We start from the raw sequence: 9,975 nt of genomic DNA, 5'->3' as shown, positions 1-9,975 counted from the left end.
TGTGCAAGGCAAAGGTTTGCCCTTGATAGGTTCTCTATTTTACTGGTCTCATGGTGGTGGTTTGGAGACCAGGTTATAGGATCGATTGTCGTACTATCAAGGGGGCTCTCAAGTGAGTAGCTTGATCGTATCGTTTGTAGAGAGCTCAAACCATTTCATGCTTGCATCATCTTTATTGGGTCTTGTTTGGTTTTCTCCTTGTGATATTTGGAGCTTATGGTCATCTTCTTGACAAGCTCGAGTTCATCTAAAATGGAGTTCACATGCTTCTTCTATTGCGTTTTCGGTGTTGGAGGTTTTACCGGTCTTATTCGAGGAAGGGTTCTCACCATTTTCTTATGGGCCTTATCTAATTTCCTTATTATTGTTATTTCTATCAAGATTGTGTTAGCCCTTGTCGGTAGCTTTCCAACAAACTTGGTTTCGTTGAATTCGGAGTCCGTTTGCAGAAGTTGTGTCAGTTTTGGTGTCCTTAAAAAGGCTGCAGCGGTACTACCACTCATGGGAGTGGTACTACCGCTTGGAGGGAATGTAATTTTTTTCCACCACTCTTGGGAGCGGTACTACCGCGGATATTTCCATGGCTACTTCCGCTCTGGACCAAAAACTCGTCTTAAGTCCAGCGGTGGTAGGCACGGATGTATTTTTTAGTACCGCTCGCAAGCAGTAGTACCGCTACCCTTTGAGGTAGTACCATGAGGAAGAGCGGTAGTACCGCTCCGTGCGGGCTATGAGCATAAAGGTTGGATTTTTCCCACCTATAATAGGGGGTCTTCTTCCCCAATGAACTTTATCCTTTGAGCTCGTGTTCTTCCCCCATTGTTGAACTTCTTCGAGCTTGCTGTCTCTCAATCCCTCCATGGATTCTTGCTAGTTTTGGGGGGGGAGGCAGGAGATCTAGATCCACATTCCACCAATCACTTTCTCCTCTATGTGAGGGGAACCCCTTGGATCCAGATCTTGGAGTTCTTGGTGTTCTCCTTCTTGTTCTTCCTCTCATTTCCCTCCCTAGCATTAGTTGCTTTGGTGGGATTTGGGAGAGAAGGACTTGGGCACTCCGTGTGCCCTTGCCATTGCATTTGGTGCATCGGTTTGAGTTCTCCATGGTGATACGAGGAAGTTACTGTGATGCCCCAAGACCGTCGCGCCAGGTGTCTTCCAATTATTCGGTGTTGCTGACATGTCATTCGCTTGCGTGTTGCATCTTGTCATGTAATCATGTGCATTGCATCATCATGTTTTCAAAACTTGCATCCATCCCGGTCTCCTCGTTCCTTCCGTTGTCCGTTCTGAGTCCAGACACACTCGCACGCGCCCGCGGCATGTCCGATATAGTATTTTATAAGTGACCGGAAAATGTTCTCAGAATGGGGAAAGTTGTCTTCCGGTGTTGTTATGTTTTCAGTAGACCGCCTGCCAAGTTTCATCACATTTGGAGTCTGTTTGACACCTCAGCCGTTAAACTATAGCGGGAATAGTAGCTGGTTTTTCGTCGGATGTTTCGGTCTCCGAAACTGCTGTCGGGCATCTCTCTTCTCTCTCTTTTCTGAGCCCATCAAACCCCTCACCTTCGTTGACCGTTTCGAGACCACCAAGGTTAGCGATTCCCTCTTGTCAAACCACCTACCCCCTCTTTGCACAGTGCATCGACCCATCGTCCATGTCCGAAACTGTCCCAGGCCCGACCCGCTCTGTCGTTAGCAACGGGTCCAGATCATCCCCGTACATCTATAACTCATCTTCGTTTTATTTATCAGACTCCCTAGCCTATTTTTCTCGACCGCCCGGTTTCGATCGGAGGGACGAGTTAGCCCCTAACCTAAACTCATCTGATATAAATATCAGTCAAACCCTAGCCTATCCTGTCCCATCCTCCGAATCCCTCCGCCGCCACTCTCTGGTTCCCCTCGGGATCACCGGCGAACCAACCAGAGCCTCCACCTTCTCCTCGGTCTCCCCACCAGCCCAACCGAAGCGCTCGAACAAGTCTCCTCCTTCCTCGGGATCGATCCAGATCCCACCTAGCCAAATCCCCTCGCTCGATCTTCCTCGATCCAAACCGCAGCCAACCACTGCCCGAGCTCCTCCTTCTTCGAGAAGCACCCGTACCGGGCGGCTTTCAGATCGAGCAAACTCGATCTCGACCAGCAGCCAGAGTCCACAGCCTCCTCTGCTTCTTCTCAAGCACTTCCATGGAGCCAGCCGTCCCCGCCGGCGATGAGCAGGGGCACGCCATGGATGCCTCCCCGAGCTCGAGTTCTCCTCGCCGCTGTCGGGAACCGCTGTCCCACGGTCGGATCCGTCAAGTCCGCGACCCCGCCTGACCTGTTTCCCGTTAATGCCGCTGCCGAGCCTTCTTCTGCTTCCCCTGCTGCAGGGCTCCATCACCCCTGCTCGTCTTCACCTCGCGCACCGCGTCACCGCTCCTCCTCCGCCGTGCCGGCGAGCGCGACGCAGGAGCACCGCAGGTCGCCGTGCCTCCTCCTCCCGACCTTCTCCTACTCGTCTTCCCTACTATCTCTCATCCCTTTCGTTTTTCTCTATCTAGGAGCACCAACGGCCGCCACCATCGCCGGAGATGGGGCCCCGACGCCCAGTTCGGCTCGCCTCCACTGCTTTGGCGTCATCCCCGTCGCCGGAGGATGCAGCACCTGGCCGCCTCTAGCCCCGATGCCGGCAAGCCATCACCTCCGCCACCCTTGCTCGTTCCCGACCGGCGTCGCTCTGAACCTGTCGCTGCCGCTTTTCTTCAGAGACGAGCAGAGCAGCTCGCCTGCCCCGCTCGACGCGTTGACTGCAGGCCCAGCCAGCGCCAGGAGGGCCCAGCCTCCTCCGCAGCCTGCCCGCATCGCGCCTCAGCCGCAGGCCAGCTGCTTCGCAGATCTGGGCCGAAGCCCATGGTGAGGCCCCAGCGGAGCCTCCGTTGTTTTTTTTCTGTAGACCCAGCTTGCTTCAGATTCGGCCCGATAGGGTTTTTTTCCTGTTCTGCGATTTTCCTAATTTTCCTGAGACCACCAGTTTTATAGAATAGTCCCCCTAAATCATGCATATCATAACTCACCAACCGTCCATCGGATCTAAATAAATTATATATGTAACTTGACTAGAATTTCATCTAGTTTCATAATATCCAACTTTCATGCATGTTCAATATGTTTAAAATGTTGTTTGGTTAAATTTGCTCCTATGACATGTTAAAATGATTTATTTCATAACTAAATAACCGTAGCTCCAAATTTAATAAACTTTATATGTAAATGGGGTAGAAAAATGCCTAGTTTAACATGGTGGCTTTTCTTTGCATGTTTAATAACTCTAAAATTGTGTATAGGGCAGAACAGTACCAACTTTGAAATATGCATATGGGGATTTTCCGGATTTGTTGTTTGTTATATCCGGCCTCATTTAAACTTGCATAGTTAAGTAGTTTTATTGTGCTTCACCCCTTGCCATGTTAATCAACATTTAATATTGTTGGGTACCTAAACGAGAGAGAACTAAATAAGTCACGTGGTGTTTCGTTAATATGCAACGGAGTTGCATATTGAGCTCCACTTAATTTATAGGATTGTTTATGCATTTTGCCATGCCACGCCTCATTAAACGGGACATGCATCATACTTGGTTGTGCATCATGCCATGTTTATGTGATGGTTGTTTGCTTCTTTCCGGTGTTGCTTCTTCGGGTTGGTTCCGATAACGTCGTGTTTGTGAGGATTCGTTCGACTACGTCAATTTGTATTCTTCATGGACTCGTTCTTCTTCCTTGCGGGATCTCAGGCAAGATGACCATACCCTCGAAATCACTTCTATCTTTTCTTGCTAGTTGTTCGCTCTATTGCTATGACATGATGCCTACCACTTGCTATATCATGCCTCCCATATTTCCATGTCAAGCCTCTAACCCACCTTTCCTAGCAAACCGTTGTTTGGCTATGTTACCGCTTTGCTCAGCCCCTCTTATAGTGTTGCTAGTTGCAGGTGAAGATGAAGTTTGTTTCTTTTTGGAAACATGGATATGTTGGGATATCACAATACATCTTATTTATTTTAATGCTTCTATATACTTGGTAAAGGGTGGAAGGCTCGGCCTTATGCCTGGTGTTTTGTTCCACTTTTGTCGCCCTAGTTTCCGTCATACCGGTGTTATGTTCCTTGATTTTGCGTTCCTTACATGGTTGGGTGTTATGGGGACCCCTTGACAGTTCGCTTTGAATAAAACTCCTCCAACAAGGCCCAACCTTGGTTTTACCATTTGCCTCACCACCACCTATGCTTTTCCCTTGGGAGTCGCGCTCCTGAGGGTCATCTTTATTTTAACCCCCCCCCTCGGGCCAGTGCTTGTCTAAGTGTTGGTCCGAACTTGTCAGTCACCGGTGGCCACCAGGGGCAACTCTGGACTCGCCTACCGGAAGTTTGGACAATCCGGTGTTGCCCTGAGAACGAGGTATGTGTAGCTCCTATCAGGATGTCGGCACATCGGGTGGCTTTGCTGGTCTTGTTTTACCATTGTCGAAATGTCTTGTAACCGGGATTCCGAGTCTGATCGGGTCTTCCTAGGAGAAGGAATATCCTTCGTTGACCGTGAGAGCTTGTGATGGGCTAAGTTGGGACACCCCTGCAGGTTTTGAACTTTCGAAAGCCGTGCCCGCGGTTATGGGCAGATGGGAATTTGTTAATATTCGTTTGTAGAAAAATTGACACTTAACTTAATTAAAATGCATCAACCGTGTGTGTAGCTGTGATGGTCTCTTTCTGGCGGAGTCCGGGAAGTGAACATGGTTCTTGTGTTATGCTTGAACGTAAGTAGTTTTAGGATCACTTGATCACTTCTAGCTTCACGATTGTGCATTGCTTCTCTTCTCTCTCTTATTTGCGTATGTTAGCCACCATATATGCTTAGTGCTTGCTGCAGCTCCACCTCACTACCCTTTCCTACCCATAAGCTTAAATAGTCTTGATCTCGCGGGTGTGAGATTGTTGAGTCCTCGTGGCTCACAGATACTTCCAAACAGTTGCAGGTGCCGATGATACCAGTGCAGATGACGCAACCTAGCTCAAGTGGGAGCTCGATGAAGTCCTTGTTCATTGTTTTGTATTGTTTCCTTTTGATCAGTAGTGGAGCCCAGTTAGGACGATCGGGAATCTAGCATTTGGGTTGTCTTCTTTTATTTTGGTTCTGTAGTCGGACCTTGATTGTATTCTGGTTGATGTATGTTTAACTTGTATTTGTGTGAAGTGGCGATTGTAAGCCAACTCTTTACCCCTTTCTTATTCAGTACATGGGATTGTGTGAAGATTACCCCTCTTGCGACAAACCTACCATGCAGCTATGCCTCTAAGTCGTGCCCCGACACGTGGGAGATATAGCCGCATCATGGGTGTTACAGTTACAAGTTGAGTAGCTTATTACTCTTGGGTGCTCGGTACCCTTGAGCTTTTTCCTCTTGGGTGCTTGGGTGCCCTAGACGGTTGGTGGTGTTCGGAGCTCAATCATTGTGGTGTAAAGCTCTGGGCAAGCGTCGGGGTCTCCAATTAAATTGTGGAGATCACCCCGAGCAATTTGACGGGTTCCGATGACCGCCCCCAAGGGTTGCCAAAGTGTACGGGTTCGGTGACCGCCCCCAAGGGTTGCCATTTGTACGGGTTCGGTGACCGCTCTCAAGGGTCCCTTAGTGGAATCACGACATCTTGCATTATGCGAGGACGTGAGGAGATTACAGTGGCCCTAGTGGCTTCTTGGGGAGCATTGTTCCTCCACATCGCTCTAATCAGAGATTAGCATCCGCAAGGGTGTGAACTTCGGGACACATCGTCATCTCTGCGTGCCTCAGTTATCTCTTACCCGAGCCCTTTACTTATGCGCTTTATTTTGTGATAGCCATATTGTTTCTTATCGTATATCTTTTTATCACTTAGTTGTTTATTTTGCTTAGCATAAGTTGTCGGTGCACATAGATGAGCCTAGTTGTTGTAGGTTTTGTGCTTGACAAATTAACCGCTAGGTTTATTCCGTGTTTGTTCAAGCCTAAACCATAATTATTTTAAGGGTTTTTATCATTTATGCCACTAGTTGTGTCTCACTACTCAGTTTTGCCATTGGAAGTTACAACTGCTCAAAAATGCCATCAATCCATGAGATGCTTGCTCAAAGATGCCATTAGATATCTAAAAAATGCCATTGTTCTGTTAGATGTTTGCTCAAAAATGCCATTAGACATTGTTATTTTGACGTCAAACCCGTTGACCATGTTCTATGACAAAAATAAGACTAGACCCACATGTCAGTTCTCTCTATCTCACAATGATATGTGTGGCCCCACTTGTCAGGAGTAACCAAGCGAATAATTTTACAGGAAAATAAGAACGTTGTTGGGATCAAGTGGGCCCCATACTTTATTGTAGGAAAATAAGAATGTTGCTGGCATGTTGGTTCATAGGTATTTATGTCACTATAACATGGCAAAAGAGATTTGAGATCACAATAATGGTGTTTAGTGGCATTTTTGAGCATGTGTCTAATGAAGCGATGGCATTCTTGAGCAGTTGAAATTTCTAGTGGCAAAACTGAGTAGTGGGACACAACCGGTGGCATAACTGATAAAAACCCTTATTTTAAAGTGCCTATTCAACCCCCCCCCCTCTAGGCGACATCATGATCTTTCAACCATCTTATGTCATGGCATAATATTTTATCCCAACTGGATTCAATTAACCTAACACAAGGTCGGGATGTGTTTAGCTCGAACCTTACAACATCAATATCTTTCACAGTAGACTCTATGCACCGTGCACTCACGCATTCTGAGGTACGAGTGAGTAATGACAAACAAAATCTGAAAGTCAAAGATCCCACTAAAGGTTAAAATCTTCATGTGGTATCTTTGTAAGGGGGTTGTGCTAACCAAAGACAATCTCGCACGAGCAACTAGAAAGGGAGTAAGAAGTGTTGTTTTTGCATGTTCTACGCGGTCAGTCATCCAAATAGCATTAAATTTGTACCCGCTCACAAGTGTTGCCAATATTTTTGGTCATTGGTTGCACGTATTTCAAATAGATTCAAAACGTTAATAAGGGTGGGAGCGTATGCCTTAAGTTGGTCGTTTTGCCTATGTAGAAATGATATTGGTTTTAGTGACAAAAATGCTTCTCCTCTGCGGGTTATTTTCCAGTGTACGCAATCATTTCATGTGTGGTCTACGCTATAACGAGCGGAGTACCAACCGTTGTTCAAGGCGGGATGTACGCGATTGGAGCAGGTGGCTACGGAGGTATTTTCCCAACATGGGTGGCAGGATAACCTCCTCATAGATCCACCACCACCTTCGACATAGGCATAGTGTCGGTCTATAGGACACTATTGTTGCCGATTTGTCGGTTTTGTTTTATTTCCTATTGACACAATTTTGAGGTTTGGTTGTGTGCATCCTAATTATGCAGGGTCCGGGTGTTACTCATAATGCTTTATATCCGCTTGATGTTACAATTTCAAATAATAAAAGTGTCATTTATCCAAAAAAAATGTTTTTCTTGTGAAACCTGCAAATGGAAACATTTATTAATGACAATGTGTATATAGATCACACTTAGATGTACATGTCAGATTGTTTTCAAATTTGTCTGGAACATTGCAAATGATTTTGTTATTATTTTTGAAATTCAATAGATCTCAGGTACCCGGATACCAAAACACCTCTCTTTCTGAGATAGACCTACATCCACATGCCATGTGGTAGAAGTGAACGATGACAAAGCACAAGGTGAGTTGAGGTGAGGCCACTGGTCCTCGTGTCTTTTGTTGCAGCAAACAATAACAGAATAGAGGGTGGCCCGTGGAGAAGTCATCATTGATGTGCATCGGTTAGGGTCAGGGTGGCATCGTTCGCTTGTGCGAGAGTAGAAAATTACGGTCCATACGGTTACACTCCTTGGCAATTGCTTAGGGTTGGGTGGTGATGCGACACATCAATGCACCAGTGGTGGGCATGGCATGACAACAACTGGGCTCGTTGATGACACGCGAGAGGAGACAATGATATAGCTATTATGTAGTGGAAGGTGGAAGCAGAGGTAGTTGGCCAACGAAGGCATAGGTGGATTAATAGGCCCTGAAAACATTGAACATGTGAAGAAGGTGGTGACAAATGCAACCATGGATGATTCAACAGTTACTAAAGGTGACAAAATAAGGAGGGGTTGGGGTTGGTCGGGAGGCACATAATGACCTTAATGTGACGTCCCACGAAAAGATAGGTGTGAGAGATGTTCAAGTCACTTCCGTTAGATCTATATCTTGCTCAAAAATTTAATTGTTTATAGACAATCTGTCGACACTCACTTGTTTTTTTCAATGGAAAGCACATTGATAGGGACCTACATTTTGATTTAAGCGCGAGATATTTTGTTCATCTAACAACTAAATACACCAATTTCCAAATTGGCTAACAAAATAGCATCATATACCAAATTGTGGTTACCCTGAACACGCTGTTGGTAGCCCAACAGTATGGTACTCCTATAACTAGCACCACTTAAATAGTAATAAAATAGATAAACAACAACCCTTCAGGGGAGGATGGTGACTTCACGAAAGAGATACACTTGGGCATTGGCATTGCCAGATATATAATGAAAATATATTGGTAACTTTTTACACTAAATAAACATTATTTTTTATATTGTTGTTTTCAGGAGACATTGTTGCAGTTTAGGCTTTTAATCCAAGAACAACCCAAAAAATAGTTTAGGTACAATAATGCAAAGATTGAATGATCCACCATTGACCATATGGCACTAGCCCTCTTTGCTCTATGCACATCTCATAACTAGCACGCCATTCCAACGTGAAATATACTGAAAAATGTGATGAAAGATGCTCGACCACCACTCTAAAAAACTTTGGCTCTGCATGGAGCATACGTGTGAAAACCAACAGCATTAGCAACAAGTGAAGGAAAGACATCAATGCGTTGGCGACTAAACTTGATGAATATTGGGTAGCTAAAGAAGGAAGGTTACCCATCTAAAGGTGTCTAGAAGATTATCCATGGTATGAATGAATTTAACAAGCTTGACGAAGCTAAACTACAATAAATATAGATGATGTACAACGTGTTTCACGTTGTGTATTTATATATTTATACATACACATTTTATAGTGACATCCACTTTTTTTGGTTATAACCTTAAATTTAACATAATAACGAGGTGTATCATTTTGTTTTAGACATGTAGCAAAAATTGCATCTCATGTAACCCACATATATTGGAGATTTTGTTTTAGATATGTAGCGAAAATTGCATCGCCTATAACCCACATATATTAGAGACTTGGAATAAATGAGTATACAACATGACCTAAATATGTCAGAGATTCTACTAATCAAATGTCTTACTTGTTTGAATCCCTCTAGTTCATCGTGATTGCCATCAACTGCCACATGCAGATTGTTGTTACAAATTTGATCATGAAATTCACGCAACATGTTGGATAATTTATCATTGTTTTCTAAATTGTTGGTCCCATGATGAATCTGGTTAAATGATTGCCACATATTTATACTAAGCTTTTTTACCTTTGCACAACTCATTGTAACTAGGTCTTAACTAATTTTTAATACAATATTTGCGATAAAACCGTCACTATTGATTTTATTGTATCCACCGTTTTGTAAACACGTATCGTGTTAGTAATATAAAATATGATAGCTTACTACTGTAGAAGCCAAATATCCATGTTTTTGCACGGAATTGGTATTTCTCTCTCAAACTTTTGTTTGGAATATTTTGCTGAACTAAATTCAATTAAATCTAAACAAGTTAAAATGATGGCACGATCACATCCACATATGGAATGCATTGTATATGTGTTTGTACCTACAGATTTACTAATAAAGGGCTACGATTACACAAGTCTAACAAATATCTTAGAGAGATAATATAAGTAGAATACAATTTTCTAGATTAGCTTTTACT

General features: G+C 44.4%; 1 protein-coding gene across 1 annotated transcript; it reads left to right on the top strand.

The window, feature by feature from the left end:
• Positions 1-1,888: 1,888 nt before the first annotated feature.
• Positions 1,889-3,154, top strand: LOC119359769. The gene is made up of 2 exons (XM_037625857.1): positions 1,889-2,468; positions 2,549-3,154. Exons 1-2 carry the CDS (start codon positions 2,339-2,341, stop codon positions 2,902-2,904), a joined length of 486 nt encoding a protein of 161 aa, XP_037481754.1. The 5' UTR covers positions 1,889-2,338; the 3' UTR covers positions 2,905-3,154.
• The last annotated feature ends 6,821 nt before the right edge of the window (positions 3,155-9,975 follow it).

The sequence above is a fragment of the Triticum dicoccoides genome, chromosome 2A, assembly GCF_002162155.2.
Source record: "Triticum dicoccoides isolate Atlit2015 ecotype Zavitan chromosome 2A, WEW_v2.0, whole genome shotgun sequence".
NCBI classification, from domain to species: domain Eukaryota; kingdom Viridiplantae; phylum Streptophyta; class Magnoliopsida; order Poales; family Poaceae; genus Triticum; species Triticum dicoccoides.
Note: the sequence above shows the minus strand (reverse complement) of the source record. Positions and strands in the feature narration are given on the sequence as shown.

Excerpts from the sequence above, each read along its gene's own strand:
- LOC119359769 (XM_037625857.1), top strand. The coding sequence starts at position 2,339 with ATGCCGCTGCCGAGCCTTCTTCTGCTTCCCCTGCTGCAGGGCTCCATC. Across the intron at positions 2,469-2,548 it reads GCGACGCAGGAGCACCGCAG|GAGCACCAACGGCCGCCACC; the intron begins GTCGCCGTGCCT and ends TTCTCTATCTAG.